A 19,741-nucleotide genomic window follows, 5' to 3' on the forward strand; every position below is an offset into this window, starting at 1 on the left:
TCATAAATAGGTGATTTTCAAAACTTTCCACCAATGGGATTCCTTGGGACTTTTTTTTATTCTCACACACACACAAACGCTGGCTCCTCTGTTCTCTCCGTGCTTTATGAGGTTTGTACTAATTATTATTATTGTTCTATTTCTCACCTCTGCAGGAGTCGAGCCAGACGTCAAACTCCACGTTTCGGTACAGAATGGTGTCCAGAGACTTCAGCACTTTGTAAGGCAGAATCAGTGTGGAGGAGGAGGGCTCTGCAGGGGGCTGCACACACACACACACACACACACACACACACACACACACACAGAGCAAGGCAGTTTCATCTGGCATTTCAGTGTGTCAACCAATGTAACGCAGATAATCCCACAGTGACACACACACACACACACACACACAGTGCACACTGCAGCAGAAATATGGACAGGAACAGTCCAGTTACTGATCAATATCTGGATCAAATGGACTGATCAGTTTAGAGCATTGAGCCCCACTGACCCACACAGATTCTGCTCTGTTTAGCTCAGTGCTGCCCCCGCTGGACACAACACTGACCTGCAGGCTGTTTAGCTCAGTGCTGCCCCCGCTGGACACAACACTGACCTGCAGGCTGTCAGGTTTGATAAAAGCCCTCTCACACGCTGCTCCTTTCACAATAAAAGCCCTGTCCCTTGCAGTACCTTGCTGTCGTCGGTCCCGGCTCTGGCCTTGTCCTCGGCAGCGGCTCCTGCTCCGCCCGCCTCCGCCTCCTCCCTGCACGACAAAACAAACACACCTGACACACACATGACATAATACGAGCCGCAGCGCACGAACGAAAGAACTGTAAACGCGTGTGTGTGTGTGTGTGTGTGTGTGTGTGTGTGTGTGTGTGTGTGTGTGTGTGTACTTGTGGCTGCGGTCCTCAGGCAGCTCGTAGCTCATGTCCCCATGGCTGATTGCTGACAGTCTGTTTCTATAGCGACGATCCTGGAAGGCATCCATGGCCTGGTGGAGCTCGGCCTCGTCCACGCCAAACACACGTGTGTACAGCAGCTCGTACAAGATAGCTGCACACACACACACACACACACACACACACACACACACACACACACACACACACACACACACACACACACACACACAGCAGTCAGGTAAATATTCTCTGCTGCAAACATTTGTCCTGCTTTTCTGTATAATAAACAGGTTTCCATGACAACAAGCATCATCACCTCTGAGCCAATCAGGATTCAGTGCCTGTATCACCTGACTCAGAGCTGGATGCTTAAAACAGACCAGGTTCCACACAAGCGCTCAAAACACTCAGAGCAGAGCAGAGCAGAACACTGAGTGGAGCTGCAAGTTGACAGGTGACCTCACAGCACATCGCCTCTGGAACCAGCTTGTGTGGGAGCTGGGGGGGGGGCATTCTCCTGACGTTCTGTGTGATTTACCTGGGCTCTGCCCTGACCAGTGAACACACTCTAAAGGTGCGCTCACACTGACAGCCACAAAATCGCCTGTGGTCGCTCGGTTCGCTCCCTTCGCGTCGCCTGCAGTTTTCTTTGCAGTTTTCTGCTGGGGCGATGGAAGTGATAGAAGCGACGGAGGGGGCGGGGCAGATGTGTCAGCGGGAGTTTATGTCTGCGGTGAGCCATCCGACAGACACACAGACAGACACACAAACACACACCGCTCGCTTTTTCATGCAACCACATACCTGCTCATATAATTCACATTCACTGAGAGTCAGAAAACACAGAACACTTCAATATTATTTACAGGAACATCACTGCAGGGTTGCTACAGTATTTAGTATTGTGTGTGTGCAGCAGAGAGAAAATCAAAGCTGTCGGATACATTTTATGTTGCGTTCATGGTGCTTTGTGAGATCACAAGTCGTAAATGATATGTAAATAATACTGAAGGATTCACTGTCAGTAAATGTGTGTTACAGCCTAGTGTGTTTCAATATTAATTGGGAAAAAAGCTGCACGAATAAACAGATTGCTTTCAGTGTGAGCACCCCTTAAGCTCCGCCCCCCAGGTGAGCGGCTGCACCTGACAGGGCGTGAGGGGAGGACAGGGGGCGGGGCCACACACTCACACTGGCAGATCGCCGCGGACGTCAGGTAGCTCCTGGGGTACACGATGTCGTAGTGGCCGGTGTTGGAGCAACACAGCATCACCTAGGCAACGCACAAGACGGACACTCAGTGCTTAGCAACAACAGCAGGGGTGTGACATCACCGGGGTCAGAGGTCAGCTCCCCTCACCTTGTCAGTGAAGCCATCCTCTGTGATCACATTGGGTGGTTGCCCCGGGTAAAGATAGATCACGAAGCGGAGCCTGCACACACACACACACACACACACACACACACACACACACACACACACACACAGTGTGAACTGACTGTGTGTTTCTCAGAGAAAACGTCTTCAGGTTTCCTCTGGTGTTCATGTGTCTTCCTGTTTAAAGGTTTGATGCTTTGCTGAGGTTTGATGTTTCTGACAGTCTGAACCCCCTCCCTGACAAACACACACACACACACATTACAGAAAGACTAAAACCATCAAACTAATAAAACTAAACATTTTCAAGAAATGGAAACTAAAGCAGCAAACCTGCTTCAACAACTCATTCAAACTAAACTGAAAATAAAAAGTGAAAAAAACAAAGAGAAAAAAGGTTTGCCCTGCGCCGCGCACAGAGCTGTGGGCACAGCAGAACGTTCTGTCGGTTCCCCACACACGTTCTCAGCAGAACGTTCTGTCGGTTCCCCACACACGTTCTCAGCAGAACGTTCTGTCGGTTCCCCACACACGTTCTCAGCAGAACAACAAGAACAACCAGCAGCAACATCACGACACGTCTGAAAAAAACATATTTATGTTCATGCTCTGTTCTCTCACCTGTACAGCAGAGACAGAGCTTTGATCTCCAGCTGGCCCACCATCTCCTGCACACACACACACACACACACACACACACACACAGTGTTGATGTTAACGAGTGCCACCATGAACATTTATCATGTTCTGTGGGTTATTTTGTTGAATCAGCAGATTTTCATTAAAAACTGTACCTCAAACAGCTTTCCAAGCCCCTCCCACCTGAGATTCAGCTCCGCCTCCAAGCCCCTCCCACCTGAGATTCAGCTCCGGCTCCAAGCCCCTCCCACCCTCCTGCAGCTCAGCCCTGCGTTCCAGTCCCCATACTACCATACTACTTAGTATGCAAGAAAAAGATTGAGTATGTCCCAGTACACAGTGTGTCAGATGCAGTATGCCAAGAGTACCAGGATGTTCTACTACATCCACTCAGATTTCACAGTCTGCATGTCAGCATGCTGCTCTGGCCATTCTGACCCACAATCCTTTGCACAGCAGACGTTACGTCGCACTGACTGAGCTGCGTGTAGCATCATCACGTCAGTACACATGCATACTGCATACTACACTGCATTCTTTGTCAGGGCAGCTGCAGTGCATACTAAAAGTAAGAAGTACAAGTATGGGATTTGGAACGCACGGTGAGTTTGTTAGGAGGGTAGCGAGCGTGCACAGCAGCAGTGCACGGCACGTGTGCACGAGATGTGATTGGACAGGGGAAGCCACGCCTCCTTGTGGTGATTGGTTGTTTATTTGAGCCTCTGGTTTGGTCAAGTGTGGTGTTCTTGTTTTGAATAATGTGTTTACCTTCAGATCGAAGATTTTCCTATTAAACAACAATAAAACTAAAAGCTGTAAAACAGCAGTGAAATTCTTCAGTTCTTTATTTTTATTTTCTTTGTACCTTTTTAATAATCAGACAGTTTGCATGATTCATAATTCTATTGTTATGATTAGTAAGTACGCAAGGGAATAGCCGTTCTCCATTTCAAAATAAAAGTCCATGGAGTTGGCACTGCCTAAAATTGAGGCTTTACAGAGTGCCATCTTAATAATCTGCGTTTGAGAACACAGATATACTTTAAAGGTTCTGCATACAGCCTGTCATTTATTCTGGTTCCATTTGGATCAGAGGTCTCAGGTGGTTTTTCCACACAGAGGAAGAAGTCGCTCTGAAACAGGGGGCGCCGTCACACGTCCCACCTGTTCAGTCTGGACATGTTTGAGACGGATCAGAGAGCTTTAAGAGAGCTCCACGGGCTGAGGTGTCAGGGGGCGGCTCACCTTGGGGTCCTCCAGACGCTCCAGGTACTTGTCAAATGACCCTTCAACAAACTGCAACAGAACACACAACAGGAGCTTTAACACTCACGGGTACGGGTACAGGTACAGGTACGGGTTAGGGCTTAACGGAACACAGCTGAGAATTTACCACTTTCATCTTCTGCTGTGTTTGTTTCTACCTACTTTAGTTCATCATCATCATCATCATCGTTATCACAGCAACAACAGGTATTCAGCTAGCTAACCATATGTTAAGCTAATATTAGGGTTAGGCTCTGGTCATATTTAAATAACTTTATCAGCAACAGATCATTTTAATTAATTTAATCTGTAAACTTTAAATTCCTCCGTTTGCACCACTGACATTTTGGAGTGATGTCATTATGATGTCATGTACCGCCCTGTCTCAGTCTGAGAAGCAACTCAACAGTGGTGTTCTGGAACCTGGAGCTCACCTGGAGCTCACCTGGAGCTCACCTGGAGCTCCACAAAACCTAGATTAGGCTTTAAGCCTGGATTTAGCAGCTATCCTGGCTTAATCTAGCCAGGATTAGGGATTAATGGGTTTCATGAAAGGTGGATCATCTCACGAGATCAACCTGGCCAGTAAACCTGGCTATAATGAGCCTGAACTCGGTTTCATGAAAGTAATCTCACTTTAGTTACCATGGAAACTCAGCCTAAGCCTTAGCCTGCTCCGGACCAGGCTAGAAGTCAAGCTTAAATTAATCCAGCGCCCTGTTGTTTAACTTTGTGAAATTACTATTAGTCAGTGACTCCAATCATAAACCAATGACTTCGTTAATTCAACACCTGTTGGTATATGGACTAATTTCAAATTATACATTCAAATAAAATGAAAATAAAATGCATTAAGATATATAAAATAAATGAATAAATACATAAATAAATAAAGGAATAACTAATATAATAAGTGAGTATAGATTTCATTGCCTTTACAGTTCATAAGCTCCTTTACTTCCTCATATGCTTGTATTAGGCGCTGAGTCTCATCCAGACTGAGTGACGCAGCCCTCTGCTTCGCTCTGATTGGTCTGATTTAATTCACCCTTTGTGAAATAGACCCCTGCACAATGTCTCAGGGATGATACAAAGAAAGTTTAAGTGAAACTCAGACTCACCGGCTCAAACTTGCACCTGTTGGCTATCATGAAGTTGGCACAGTCCTGCCGGATCTTCTGGTGATAGCTCTGAGAGTGGTACAGCTGTGCACGCACACACACACACACACACACACACACACCCACACCCACACACAGCAGCATTACCTCTGACAACAGGAAACAGCTGGAGAAAAACACCTACATTCTTTTTGATTGCATAATGACATAACTGGTAATATATTGCTGTTGTGATAGATACAGCGTGGACACAGTAACGCAGTAACACGGTGACGCAGTAACACGGTGACACAGTAACACGGTAATGTGGTGACACAGTAACACGGTGATGCAGTAACACACAGTAACGCAGTAACACGGTGACACAGTAACACATCTGAGTCTTGCCCCCTGTCAGATCAGCTGTGCTGTGGCACCTGTTGTTTACCTTGTGGCAGTGTGGCACCTGTTGTTTACCTTGTGGCAGTGTGGCACCTGTTGTTTACCTATGAACATTTTAAAAATAAAATTAACGCTAAGAGCAACACTGTGGCCGCAAATAAGGCGAAAGAGGAGTGCTGGCGGAGCAGGCGGTGGTTACCATGGTTACATGACAATTTTGACCACTATTTATGCTGCTTAGAGCTCCTTGTCAGTAGTTTCAGATAACTGTTCGTTACATTTGAAGTTGAACTAGAATTATGGAGCCATTTCTGTTGATGTTTGTTTGCTCCTTTTTTGTTCAATCTTTTTTTCTAAATGGGAATAAGTGGCGTTTGGAGTGCGTTTGAATCACCACTGGCTGCTCCCGTCCAATCAGCACCTTCGGATGCCGTGACAGTCACCGTTATAATATAAAGGGTTTCCTTTAAAAAAAAAAAAAAGTAGTCTACTATAACAAAGTCTGTGATACAACGGAATATTTCCAACAAACGTGAAGTCTGTGCACCACTAATAGTAGGCTATACCTGCATTGTGCATATGTGTCACCAAACACCGGACAAAAATGACTTTGTGATTTCACCTGGGTGAGATAGCGCCGCTTTTATAGCCGGGCGGGGTTAAACTTAGCTCATAACCTGGTCGGGACCAGGTTATGAGCTAAGCATAAGTCACCATGGTGATCTAGCATAAGTTACCATGGTGATCTAGCATCAGTCACCATGGTGATCTAGCATAAGTTACCATGGTGATCTAGCATAAGTCACCATGGTGATCTAGCATCAGTTACCATGGTGATCTAGCATCAGTTACCATGGTGATCTAGCCGGCTTAAAAGAGAGCCACCTTCGTGATACAGGAAAGCCTGGCTTTAGACTAAACACACCTGCTAACCCACTAAACCTGCTTCGTAGTAGCTACACCCTCTGGTATCACCTCAACAACAGCTTAGCAAAGCAATGCAGAACACATCAACCAGCAGCAGGAAGCAGAGCTGGCCGCGGCTCCAGCCGTTAGCCGTTAGCTTAGCTCACCTGCTCGGACACGGCCCGGAACAGACTGGACGCGTCTCGCGCCATCGTCTTCCTGAAGAGCGCCCGGCTGGCCAGGTACTCGTCCATGTGCGAGATGCATTTCTTCGGTCGTTTCTGCATCCTTCTGTCTTCTAGTTGTTGTTTTATTAATCTCGCAATAAATTGCAGCTCGATATTTATCACCTGTTTTCTCCGCGCACGCAACTGAAGCTCGTAGTTGTTGGTTTCCTTCAAATCTGCTCCGATCACGCACAGGCCCCGCCCACCGGCGCGTGGCTCACAGTTTGTTTGTTTTCTGCCTTTTGATTGGCTGATTTGTTGGTTTGTTGTTTTGTTGACCTCAGCTGTGTCTTTCAGTGAGTTTCACTCTACCTGGAAACCAGTGACATGCTTTTATTGTGAAAGGCTGCAGACTGTCCTTGTTAGAAAACTTTTCCCACCTGAAGCTCGTCACGTGACTTCAGGTCCTAAAATGCCGCTGTCAGAGATGCACCAGACCAGCGACAAATCAGCACGACATCACAGCCATGGAAACAATATGCCTGCTGACTCAGTAAGTCACAAACACGTATCACAAAGTCATCTTTTTAACAGCACAAGTTATACAAGCCACATGTTTAAAGAGATTTGGATGACCTTTTTAAACATTCCAGCTTTAAACTTGAAAAATTAGACTGAAACCAAACAGATTTAGTCTCATGGAAGGTGTTCAAACACCTTGAGGTTAAAGCCAGGTGTGCTGAAATCTTAATGGGCCCATCAACATGTAAATACAGTAGAGGGGGGATGTGGGTTGGCTGCTAATGGATCTAATCAAGGACAAAGAGACCATGAATATGGAAAAGCAGAAGAGGAGAAGTGCAAATTGTCTGAAAAATTGCAATTTCAGTCAGCAGAACAACAGCATGAAGGAGGTGTGGGACGGGATGAAGATCATCACCGGCTGCAGATCCAGGCAGGGGGCCACCACTGAGGGGGATGGGGGGAGGGCAAACGAGTTGAACAACTTCTTCAACAGGTTTGACCACCCCATCTCACTCTCACCTCTGATCACCCTGCCCCCCACACCCCCATCTGCTCCCCTCCCCCCGCTACAAGTGGACAGATGCGATGAGGAGACCCCCTCCCTGCCTACAATCACAGCAGCCCAGGTGTGTGGAGAGCTGAGGAGGCTTCGCCCCAGCAAAGCTGCAGGTCCGGATGGAGTATCCCCACGACTGCTGAAGGTCTGCGCGTCAGAGCTGGGAGACCCTCTGCAGCACATCTTCAATCTGAGCCTGGAGCAGGGGAGGGTCCCACTGCGGTGGAAAACATCATGCATCGTCCCAGTCCCAAAGAAGCCACGTCCTGCAGAGCTGAACGACTTCAGGCCGGTCGCCCTGACGTCACATGTGATGAAGACCATGGAGCGGCTGCTGCTACACCATCTGAGACCGCAGGTGAGCCATGCCCTCGACCCTCTGCAGTTTGCGTACCAGGAGAAGGTGGGAGTGGAGGACGCCATCGTCTACATGCTACACCGATCCCTCTCTCACCTGGACAGGGGCAGTGGTGCTGTGAGAATCACATTTCTGGATTTCTCCAGCGCCTTCAATACCATCCAGCCCCAGCTGCTCGGTCACAAACTGACTGATATGGGAGTAGGCTCACACCTGACGGCATGGATCATGGACTATCTGACAGGCAGACCTCAGTATGTGCGACTGGGGGACTGCAGGTCAGACACTGTGATCAGCAGCACAGGAGCGCCGCAGGGGACTGTGCTCTCTCCAGTCCTGTTCACCCTGTACACGTCGGACTTCCAGTACAACTCAGAGTCCTGCCATGTGCAGAAGTTCGCGGACGACACGGCCATCGTGGGCTGTATCAGCGGTGGACAGGAGGAGGAGTACAGGAAACTCATCCAGGACTTCGTAGCATGGTGTGGTTACAACCACCTCCACCTGAACACCTCCAAGACAAAAGAAATGGTGGTGGACTTCAGGAGGACCAGGCCTCACCCGGAGCCCATAAGCGTCAACGGTGCCTGTGTGGAAATGGTGCAGACCTATAAATACCTGGGAGTGCAGCTGGATGATAGACTGGACTGGACAGCCAATACTGAGGCTCTGTGCAGGAAAGGACAGAGCCGACTGTACTTCCTCAGGAGGCTGGCGTCCTTCAACATCTGCAAAAAACTGCTGCTGATGTTCTACCAGTCTGTTGTGGCGAGCGCCCTCTTCTATGCGGTGGTGTGCTGGGGAGGCAGCATCAAGAAGAGGGACGCCTCACGACTGGACAAACTGGTGAGGAAAGCGGGCTCTGTTGTGGGCACACAACTGGAGAGCCTGACATCTGTGGCAGAGCAACGGGCGCTGAGCAGGCTCCTGTCAATCATGGACAATCCACTGCATCCACTGCACAGCGCCACCACCAGGCAGAGGAGCAGCTTCAGTGACAGGCTGCTGTCACTGTCCTGCTCCACCGACAGACTGAGGAAATCATTCCTCCCCCACGCCATGCGGCTTTTTAACTCCACCCGGAGGAAATAACTCATTATACACATACTGCAATACTGGTAGATAACACGTAAAGACTGGAGGGGAAGGGGTGATTCCATGAGGCTGGATCAAGTCTGACAGTTCCTGAATTCCCAGTACCGGGCGTCAGGTTCTGTCGACGGTCTTGGTCTCATAGTTTCACACTAACTGTATATTCTGCTATTTATCATGTGTATACTGTATATTTCTTCTAAATTTGCACATTGACCTACCTCTATGCACATTTTATACACCCATGCACACGTTTTTTTCTGTTTTCTGTTTTTTTTGTGGCACATTGCTTTTTGCACACTGGGTTGTACTTAGGTTATTCTGTTGTACTCAGATCTTATTCTGTTATACTTAGATCTTATTCTTTATTTCTATTTTTTTATTCACTTAATTTGTAATCTGTGGATACTGCTGAAGAAAATGTGAATTTCCTGCGGGATGAATAAAGTATCTACCTACCTACCTACCTAGCCAATCTGGACAAAATTTTTGCTTCATTCCTGCTGCTTCAATCACAGAGGTGTATTTTTAAGTTTGTAGAATGTTGGAACAAATTCTATCTGAAAACACTACTTGTGACCTTCTGTCTGTCCTTTACTGTTAAATATCAGGTCCAACATATGTCCAATTACAGACATTCCCAATGGCCTCCAGGATGGTGATATCTGGAGGCTTTTCACCAAATGTGCTGCGTGAGACTCTCTGCTGCTCTAATGTCCTGCAGCAGACGTGGGGGTTGGGTGCAAATCATCAGCATGTCAGAATCAGAATCAGAAGCCTTTACTGTCCTGAATGTTTACATTAAAATACAATAAGATAAAAATCAGTATATTTCAATAGATAAAATACAGCAAAATAAAGTACAATAAGAAAAGTAAAATTAAAAAAGTAAAATAAGAATAGTGCAGTGTACAATAGTGCATTGTGCATAAATAACAGGAGAGAATGTAACCAAGTTATTTTCACTTGTGAATTCAGTTTCACAGAAGTCAGCTCATTATTATGTCTGTAAGATGTGTTAAGAGAGGCAGCCACAGTCTGACGCAGACCTGCTCTGTAATGCTGACATGTTCTACATGTATATAAAAAGGCCAATTTTAATCAGACAAATGTAGAATTTTGTGACAAATTCTACCTGAAAACACTACTTGTGACCTTCTGTATTTTGATGTGCTAGATGTTGAGATTGTATTTAATCATGCAAAGTAGATGAGTGATCACTGAGTCCCTTTATTTCAGTAAAATGATTTATTTCAGACAGAACTGTACAATTACAAGGTGGACGAGTTTGTCAACAGGAAGGAGTGTAACGGCAGGGTAGTTGTTGGCATCAAGCAACACAAAACGGCAAGCAGTCATATTGGCTTCTTTTTGTATGATGACAAGTGTGTATATTGTTTACAATGTTTTACAGCCAAGTCAAGTCACTGTCTCCCTTGTTCCCACAGTGGTTTGAGGCATACTACAAACATATCAGGACTCGCCATGAGACAGTGTCTTGTCAGTCCTTTTTCATTGGCATCACTGGAGCGGCAGTCCACAAGGTCACAAACGACATTCGTCGACTCCAGGATATGTATGTACCTACACAAATGCGCCACGTGTTCATGGCAAGTCTTTCATATATTTAGCCCTGCTCTGCTCACAGATCTCTAATACAATTTTCATACCATCCTCTCCTACAACAGGTACAACCGTTCGACCAGCCAAGAAGTCCGAAGGGCCGCAGAGACACAGGCGGCCAAAAACTTCACTCCCGCCCAGAAGGAAAAAGTTGCCCGATACATGGCACACACGGTTCCGAATCAAAATCTGGAGGAGTCCCTGGGCCAGACAGCTTCGTCTTCCCCCGGCTGCCGGAGCCGACCAGTATGACGCCTGTAATAAGACAAAAATAAAAAAAAAAAAAATAAACCATTATGGCAGTGTCAAATAACAAAAAAAATAAAAAGGAATGGATATAGCTCAAATACTGGCTGGACATGACGTGCTGCCGAGGGGGGCTGCCGGAAGACCAGGCTGCTTGTGTGCCGCCATGCGATCGCCATTAAGACAGAACGTGTCTTCGTCGACACAAATGAGCAAGTCAGATTGTGAATATGATGCCTGCTGAGAGGACATCAGCCGCGGTTGTAGTGGTGTAAAAGACACAAGGGATAAGAAATAACAAAGTCTTACCTCGTCTCATTGTGCTCAGCCATTGTATCTGCAGCAAAAACAGACAACAAGCTAAAAACAACAAGCTAATAAACAACAATCAAAATCACAGCAAGTACAGCTGCACCTTTATACCTGACTGTGGGCGGGACAGTGGGCCTAGCCCACCTGTGTGAAGGAGCCAGTCAGACACGTCATCATCAGAGGGTTTTATTTTGTAGTCCACGCCGCCGGTTCCCCTACGTCACTTCCTTGTACACCGGAAGCTGTATCTTGCGTTAGCAGAGGAGACAACGCGCGGCACGGTGGCAGCATGTCGTACGCAATGAGGTATTTCCCCCTGCAGCGTTACACTTATTTCTCCACAGCATTGTAAATATGCAGTGTTATCCAAAGACAAGGGCTGTAGCTAGCATCCCTCTTACACCGGCGATGTCGGCGCCGACAGGATGAGATGCAGTAGCTCATAGGTTGAGACATGAAGGCATCGCTCTGGTTCACTGGTGTCCGTGTGTCTGAACATGATGTGATGGTGCTGTGTTTGTGTTTGTGCTCAGACGAGACCGTGGCAGGGGCCGGGGAGGCCGCTTCCGTCCCCGTGGAGGGCTGGTCCAGGGGTGAGTAGCTGCCAGTGTCACCCAGAAGAATATGTTTGCCTTCGGGAAGAGCCGGACAGACACAGACACAGCGCTGGAGGAGCAGCTCAGACTCCACATCAGGGCACACAACCAAAAGGTAAAAGCTAACAGGGAGATTTAAAAGCCTCTCTCTCCTTAGCTTTTTAGGCTAAAGTGTGGTTTGTGTCGCGAAACGCTCGCCACCGTCCCTGCAAAGAGGAGTCCAAACATCATTGAACCCTATTTTAACAGTTGCACTCTCAATGGAAATATCCAATTCAACATTAACGAGCCAGGATAGCCTGATGTGACATGATGCTGGCGCTAGATGACAAAGCGATCTGTGCGTCTGTGTTGCTTGGCAACCGTTCTGTCCACTCTGTCTTGCTTGGTGGAAGAATGAATAGTTCTCAGTTTTATTGTTGCATTGTTACCAATAAATCCTTGACCTTTTCCTTGTGTGTTTATTTTATGGGCTATATGGAGGGCAACTGTTTTATAAAAGCAATAAGCCCCTTGGAGCCGTGACTTCCAGTGACTTTACAACGGCGGAGGGGCTGGGTTATAAAATCACTGTAGCCCACGGCTTCAAGGGGCTTATTGCTTAATTGTTGTTGCTATTGAGCTCTCCTTAATATATATATTTGTGTATGCATGCTCTATGTGATTTAAGCTCTGGCTGATCCTGCCTACCCAGCCACGGACCTCACTGCGCGTTAATTCATCATATACATTGAAACGACAAGTTCAAAGCATTAATTTTAAAGACACCTCAATCGAGGTGATGGATTTGTCAGAGTTAGCGGGAATGAGCCAAATGTCTTTTTATTTTTATACCGTAAGTGTTGCAGTATAGGGGCATGGATGAGGTGCACGGAGGATTTTGGTTGTCTTTAACGGCTGTTTCAAGGATTTCAAGTTTGTTAAGGAGATTATTTTGGGCCCAATTCAATGTAATAGGACTGTACAGATTTTCAAAGTGTTTCTGCCATATTTCACCATTTGAATAGCCAATTCTTCCTTGTGTGCTTTGCTGAAAGAGTGCCATTTTTTCCAAAAATTATTTGAGTCAATGGACTCTTGTTCATGCTGTTTCTTTTTAGTTTTCAGTGTTTTTCTATATCATTTCAATGTTTCCCAGTATTGGAGGTGGAGCTCAGGGTTGTCAGGTTGTCTGTGTTTTTGATTTGATAGGTTTCTGAGTGTTTTTCTCAGATACCTGCAGCTTGTGTCAAACCACTTTTCATTGGCTGATTTTTTTTTTTTTTTTTGGTCCGTGATGATAAGACTTTTTCAGATTGGACAGATCTGCTGCGTTGTCAGATATGTTGTTAATGTCCTGAATGGCCTGACTCAGGCCGTCATTACTGTGGGGATACGAGGTGGAAAGAAAAAGGTCTAATTGAGATTGAATTGTTTGATGTCTGATTGCTTTCTGGTAGTTATCTTTGCTATTGGTTGTCCATCTGTAGGGCTGTTTTAAGTGGTTCAGTTTGCTGGGCTCTGTTATATGAGGGTCTGTTGGTGTCTTTCTAATGTATAGGCTGATTTTACTGTGGTCGGATAGGGGTGTTAGGGGGCTGACGGTGAATGCTCTTAAACAGAAGGGGTCTAGGTCTGTAATACTATAATCTACTTTGTTCCAAAGCTGAATCTCTGCATTGGTTCAACGGCGCCAGGCTGGATGTAACCTGCAGCACATCACCTGGTCTGAGGGGGGCGCTGCTCCATTCAAACATCATAACCCTGAAACAGCTGGTGGATGCAGTGGGGCCGGCGCTGAGGGACGCCCAGGCCCTGGGCTCTCTACTAGGAATGAGGTCTGTCCGGGTGGCACAGAGGACCCTGGAGCTGCAGACCAAAAGGCTCTCCAGGGAGGAAAAAAGGCTCCTCAGGGACGACACAGAGAGGAAATGTGAGCCCAATGACACAGCTTTTCTCCTCTCTCTGTCTCTCTCTCTCTCTCTCTCTCTCTCTGTTTGTCTTCATCTCTGAGCTTTTCTCCTCTCTCTCTGTCTCTCTCTCTCTGTCTCTCTCTCTCTGTCTTCATCTCTGAGCTTTTCTCCTCTCTCTCTGTCTCTCTCTCTGTTTGTCTTCATCTCTGAGCTTTTCTCCTCTCTCTCTCTCTCTCTCTCTCTCTCTCTGTTTGTCTTCATCTCTGAGCTTTTCTCCTCTCTCTGTCTCTCTCTCTCTCTCTCTCTCTCTCTCTCGTCTTCATCTCTGAGCTTTTCTCTCTCCTCTGTCTCTCTCTCTGTTTGTCTTCATCTCTGAGCTTTTCTCCTCTCTCTCTGTCTCTCTCTCTCTCTCTCTCTCTCTCTCTCTCTGTCTTCATCTCTGAGCTTTTCTCTCTCTCTCTGTCTCTCTCTCTCTCTCTCTCTCTCTCTCTCTCTGTCTTCATCTCTGAGCTTTTCTCCTCTCTCTCTGTCTCTCTCTCTCTCTCTCTGTCTCTCTCTCTGTCTCTCTCTCTCTCTGTTTGTCTTCATCTCTGAGCTTTTCTCCTCTCTCTGTCTCTCTCTCTCTCTCTCTCTCTCTCTCTCTCTGTTTGTCATCATCTCTGAGCTTTTCTCCTCTCTCTCTCTCTCTCTCTCTGTCTCTCTCTCTCTGTCTCTCTCTCTGTCTTCATCTCTGAGCTTTTCTCCTCTCTCTGTCTCTCTCTCTCTGTCTCTCTCTCTCTGTCTCTCTGTCTGTCTCTCGTCTGTCTCTCTCTCTCTCTCTCTCTCTCTCTCTGTCTCTGTCTCTCTCTCTCTCTGTCTCTCTCTCTCTCTCTCTGTCTCTCTGCTTCTCCTCTCTCTCTGTCTCTCTCTCTCTCTCTCTCTCTCTCTGTCTCTCTCTCTCTCTGTTGTCTTCATCTCTGAGCTTTTCTCCTCTCTCTCAATTCAATTCAGTTCAATTCAGTTTCAATTCAGTAAAGCTTTATTGGCATGACTGTATCACACACAATATTGCCAAAGCATGTTTTGGTGAACAATAACAAAGGAACATAGAAACATTAAAATCCAACGGAGCAACATTCCCACTGTCCTCACATGTAAAAGAAAGAAAACAGAAAAGCAGGAGGAAGCAGAGTGAGTGAGCGGGCAGGGCTTGGCTTGTGAGCAGACTGTCCTCATGTGAGGAGCAGCTTTTCTCTCAGGCTGTGACAGGCCTTCTTCTACAGCGCTGACTCTGTTTTCTCCAAGGAAATGTTGGATTTTCTCCTGGTCAGGGAGCGTGTCAAAGTTTGGGATTCTACATTTGATTTTAGTGAAGAACTTAGTTCTTGTGTGTTCATATGCGCTGCATCTCAGCAGGAAGTGTTGCTCCGTCTCCACCTCCCTCTGTGGACAGAGGCGACACAGGCGCTCCTCTCTGGGCAGCCACGTCTGTCTGTGTCGGCCTCTCTCTGAGGCCAGGCTGTGGCTGCTGAGTCTGTACATGGTTAACCTGTTCCTCAGTCTCTGCTCTGTGACGGTGCTCAGGTAGTCTGCCGTCCAATACTGTCTAGATATCTGTGCTATTAATAACAGGAATACAGTCACGTTACCGACCCGAGCTCTGTGCGTCATGACGTAAGCCAAGCCCGGCAGAGCGTCCCGTCGCCATGGTTACCGTCTTAAACTGCATGTGGCCTCAAGAGGCGTCCACAGCCTCAGCACAGTTTGATATTTGGGTTTGTTTGTTTCCCATTTCATGCCCTATTTGTGTCGGCGACCACACGTTCTGTCTTAAAGGCTTCTTCTTCTTCTCTTTTTTAGTAAAAGCCTATGGAGCGTGCCATTTCCCATACAAATCTGTGGCCATTTCTAGGTGCTGTATATCAAACTTTTTTGTATTTACATTGTACTTTTCTTTCTGTTAACCGTAAATAGCCTTTAATACACCCATCCAGCCAGTATTTGTACATTCCTTTTTATATTTAGTTATTTGACACTGCCATGATCATGTATTTTGTTTATTTTTATCTTTTATTACAGGAAGCCCCAGGTGGATGGCGCCTGCTCTCCCAAAAGTGGGAGCCACACCAGCCCCATCAGCGCCATACTGGTCCGTTCCGGCAGCCGGGGAAGACAAAGCTGTCAGGCCTTCCAGATTCTGATTCGGAACCGTGCTGCCGATCCCGATGCCCGCATGCATGACGGGACACCACCAGTAGGTAACATATGTATAGTTAGTTATACTCTGTTTTATTTGAATGTGTGAGCATTTAAAGTGACCAATCATGGATATTCTATGGATATTATGCACAAACACTTGAAAAACCATGTTCACTGATGTACAGATGCCCAAAGATGGAAGAGGAGGATGAAGGTCCCTCGGGCAGTCTTCCCTTCCCCTTCTCCTTCCCCTTCTACTTTCCCTTCCCCTTCTCCTTCTCCTTCCCCTTCTCCTTTCCCTTTCCCTTCCCCTTCCCCTTCTCCTTCTACTTAGGTCTCTGCACCAGCAGCATCCTCATCCTCATGAGAATGAGAATGAGGATGAGGATGCTGAGTCCACCTCATTAGTCCTCCATGTTGTTTTTGAAAAAATAAAATATGAAAGAAAAATTATAATAAAAAAAAAAAAACCTCCACATGGACTCTGCCTTGACGTGGCGTGGGGGCTTACGTGCCTCGGTGATCACTTGGGCACAACCAAAGAGTCCACAACACTGTGACACCAAGCACCACATACTGCTTTGTTCAATTTTTGGTGAAATCTCCCCTTTGCAGCAAGGACAAGCTTTTCCTCTGTCCCAGACTGAGAGCTCACTGTGCAGCAGCTCGTGTGGTCAACATTTGCTTTACGGGAGGACATGCCAGCAGTCATTCCGCCAAAGTTGTACCTGAATTTAATGCTGACACAAGGTATCAGCAATGAGCTTGGTCAGTGGAAATGCTGATTTGACCTTTCCAAAACACCAAGCTTGTTATTTGACTTCTGGCCAGACGATCGTTATTTTAGCTCTACATGCTTTGCCCAATGCAATGAAAGATGGTATATGTTTATAGGTATATAATATAATATATATATATATATATATATATATATATATATATATAATATATATATATATATGTTTATATATATATATGTGTGTGTGTGTGTGTGTGTGTGTGTGTATATATATATATATTACATATATACATATATAAATGATGAATATCTCTCTTTTTTCTTCTAAAGTGTCTGTGTCCTTCACAGAGATTGTCTCCATCCCGTGGTGGAGCAAAGCAGTGGCTCTCTGCCATCAAAGAGGCGTCGCACGTTCAGCCCAAAGAGGAGCATGAGAGGACTGCAGCAGAGGTGAGTTTCTGTTGTCACAGTCCATGTTACACTGGACCGTAACACACAGGAGGCACACACACACACACCGTAACACACAGGAGGCACACACACACACACACACACACACCGTAACACACAGGAGGCACACACACACACACCGTAACACACAGGAGGCACACACACACACACACACACACACCGTAACACACAGGAGGCACACACACACACACCGTAACACACAGGAGGCACACACACAGGAGACACACACACACACACACACACACACACACAGCTACTTCTTCATGCCTGAAACCTCAGCATGTCAGTCAGATGTCTTCAGAGAGGCAGCCAGAGTCTGACAGAGAGCTGCTCTGTCCTGCTGACATGTTCTACATGTAATTGACAGCTTTACTGTGCACACAGGTTCAAGTTAAAGCACCATGACTTCATTGTCTGCAGTACAGAAAATCACAAATCAATGTAAAGCTGTGAATTACATGTAGAACATGTCAGCAGGACAGAGCAGCTCTCTGTCAGACTCTGGCTGCCTCTCTGAAGACATCTTACAGGAATAAGGGGACTTTACATTTCATTTTTAATGCTTTTTTTTTTTTCTTTTTTAACTTTAACATGATTTAAATTTTTAACAAAAAAATTCATTTAAAGTGATTGGCATCCCCGGTCCAGAGTACGAAGGCGTCCCAGGTCCAGCGCCCGGCAGACCGGACCCCTGTCAGAGTCTGTCAGGCCGGCCACGCCCCCCTCTCCCTAGGTGGTCTTTGGAGCACGGAGTCCCAGGTGTGCCAGAGGGTGTATGCCCCCTCGTCCCGGTTGATGGTGCTGTCCGCCCGCTTCCTGATGTCTATAGTCCAACGTTTGGATTTGTTGGTTTCCGATGTGATGATTTTCCTCTTGTCCCAGTCCATGATGTGGTTGTTCCTCCTGCAGTAATCTGTGATGGCTGATTTTAAATTTTCTTGTTCTGCTTTGTCTTTCCGAGTCCGTGTGAAGCATCCTGTTGCCTCTTTTTTGCATTCTTTTTGATGTTCTTTAAATAAATGACACGTCAGCAATACGTCGGATGACGCGTCTGAGGAAGACTGGAGACACAGTCGAAACTGTTAAGCAGGTATGAACAGCTCATTCTCTTCATTTGTCTGAATAAAAGAAAACACATATATCAGAGAGTTAAATTGAATGCTTTTTAAAGACTATTCAAGATCAATTTTATTCAAATTTGGGGCCTTTTCTGCAGGTAAAGGTAAGTACCATATATTCAGTCTTGAGTTGAGGTCAGCTTTAGGTAGGATTGGCCACTACATCATAAGAATTATGATGGGGAGGGTTATGGATTCACTGAGCTATTATAATTTTTTATTTTTGTAATCAATTGTTTTTACTGCTGAATCATATTAACTAAATATATTGATATCATATGAAATGAGACAACCTAAGGAATCGGTTGGAATCACGTATGTCATGCCAGGTTGTTGGCAACGAGATTATATTGATCAAAAGTTTGGCTAAATTTTGGTGAGGGAAAAACTGGCACTTTCAGCTGGGTCCCTTGACCTCTGACCTCCAGAGCATTTTTTGAAACTTGACATAACTGTATAAAATGACTTATAATGACCTCTAGGATAATCACAGCTTCATGAAACTTCATATCCACAAAATAGACGAGAACTCAAAAAACAATTTGAAATAAATTATAATATCGAACCACAATACATCGAATCAGCGCCCAAGTATCGTGATAGCACTGAATCTGGAGATAAGCATATCATTCCAGCCATAATCAGAATGGAGCTCTCGTCGCTGCCGTCGGAGCAGTCCTCATCTCCGTCACACTGCCAGACGGACGGGATGCAGCGACCGTTCCCGCACTGGAGCTGGTTGGCCTCACATGCTGTCATGGTACCTGACAGGAAATCATACACGGTGAGGAAATGAGGCAAATTAACATGATTATGCTCCCATATGTTTGCATCATTATCATTTACTGATTGTTTACATGTAAACACTATCATTTTAGCTGTCCATCCTGTTGCAAAGCCTGACTTTTTCCTGCACTTTGACATAACCTTTAAAGTGACAGTTAACCTTGAAATAGTATTTGACCCATAAAGCATCTTGACCCTAAGAATGTAGAATGTATTTTTTTTCCACTGGATCAGAGATGGCTGGCTGTTTTGGGGATATAATTTAACCATGAAGGCTTACAAGTAAAACTTTGGTCATCAGGGACTGAACACAGCACACAGTGAGTGCTTGATACAAATATTATGCATTAAGGGTGAAGTATCCCTTTAAAACAAAGAGCCATGATGTAGGCTATTGTTGGCTTCATATGCTTCACTTGCTTATAATGCGCTCATAGTGTTTGGCTTTTATGCCTATATGTCGAGATAAAGGGACTGATTCAGCAGATCTGAGTG

The 19,741-nt window shown here is 46.0% G+C and overlaps 2 protein-coding genes across 5 annotated transcripts in view; one reads left to right on the top strand and one right to left on the bottom strand.

The window, feature by feature from the left end:
- LOC115356788 (OTU domain-containing protein 4-like) overlaps window positions 1-6,999 on the bottom strand; it is a 20,182-nt gene extending 13,183 nt beyond the window's left edge. The window contains exons 1-9 of the mRNA XM_030048007.1: window positions 6,755-6,999; window positions 5,301-5,384; window positions 4,159-4,209; window positions 2,896-2,942; window positions 2,257-2,329; window positions 2,088-2,169; window positions 888-1,047; window positions 679-751; window positions 148-262 (exon numbers count right to left, since the gene is read on the bottom strand). Coding sequence (XP_029903867.1) covers window positions 148-262; window positions 679-751; window positions 888-1,047; window positions 2,088-2,169; window positions 2,257-2,329; window positions 2,896-2,942; window positions 4,159-4,209; window positions 5,301-5,384; window positions 6,755-6,874 — 805 coding nt within the window. The 5' untranslated portion in view covers window positions 6,875-6,999. The remainder of the gene's footprint in view (window positions 1-147; window positions 263-678; window positions 752-887; window positions 1,048-2,087; window positions 2,170-2,256; window positions 2,330-2,895; window positions 2,943-4,158; window positions 4,210-5,300; window positions 5,385-6,754) is intronic.
- Window positions 7,000-11,277: 4,278 nt separating this feature from the next.
- LOC115356794 (repellent protein 1-like) lies at window positions 11,278-16,516 on the top strand. Of its 4 annotated transcripts, none has more exons than XM_030048057.1 (6): window positions 11,278-11,772; window positions 12,000-12,177; window positions 13,708-13,974; window positions 15,794-15,845; window positions 16,013-16,191; window positions 16,318-16,516. In XM_030048057.1, the coding sequence occupies exons 3-6, from the start codon at window positions 13,875-13,877 to the stop codon at window positions 16,464-16,466; spliced, it is 480 nt and encodes a 159-aa protein (XP_029903917.1). In that variant the 5' UTR covers window positions 11,278-11,772; window positions 12,000-12,177; window positions 13,708-13,874; the 3' UTR covers window positions 16,467-16,516. The 4 variants fall into 4 exon arrangements, 3 of the variants coding, with proteins under 3 accessions (XP_029903917.1, XP_029903920.1, XP_029903918.1); XM_030048060.1 differs by having other exon boundaries at window positions 16,013-16,187; XM_030048058.1 differs by lacking the exon at window positions 11,278-11,772 and adding an exon at window positions 11,844-11,912.
- Window positions 16,517-19,741: the final 3,225 nt, after the last annotated feature.

This window comes from Myripristis murdjan, unplaced genomic scaffold, assembly GCF_902150065.1.
Source record: "Myripristis murdjan unplaced genomic scaffold, fMyrMur1.1, whole genome shotgun sequence".
NCBI classification, from domain to species: domain Eukaryota; kingdom Metazoa; phylum Chordata; class Actinopteri; order Holocentriformes; family Holocentridae; genus Myripristis; species Myripristis murdjan.

What these genes read in the sequence shown, in the direction of transcription:
- LOC115356794 (XM_030048057.1), top strand. Translation starts at nt 13,875, where the DNA reads ATGAGGTCTGTCCGGGTGGCACAGAGGACCCTGGAGCTGCAGACCAAA. An exon ending in GGACGACACAGAGAGGAAAT is followed by an intron (nt 13,975 to 15,793) that starts GTGAGCCCAATG and finishes TCTCTTTTTTAG; the next exon opens with TAAAAGCCTATGGAGCGTGC. An exon ending in AAATCTGTGGCCATTTCTAG is followed by an intron (nt 15,846 to 16,012) that starts GTGCTGTATATC and finishes CTTTTATTACAG; the next exon opens with GAAGCCCCAGGTGGATGGCG.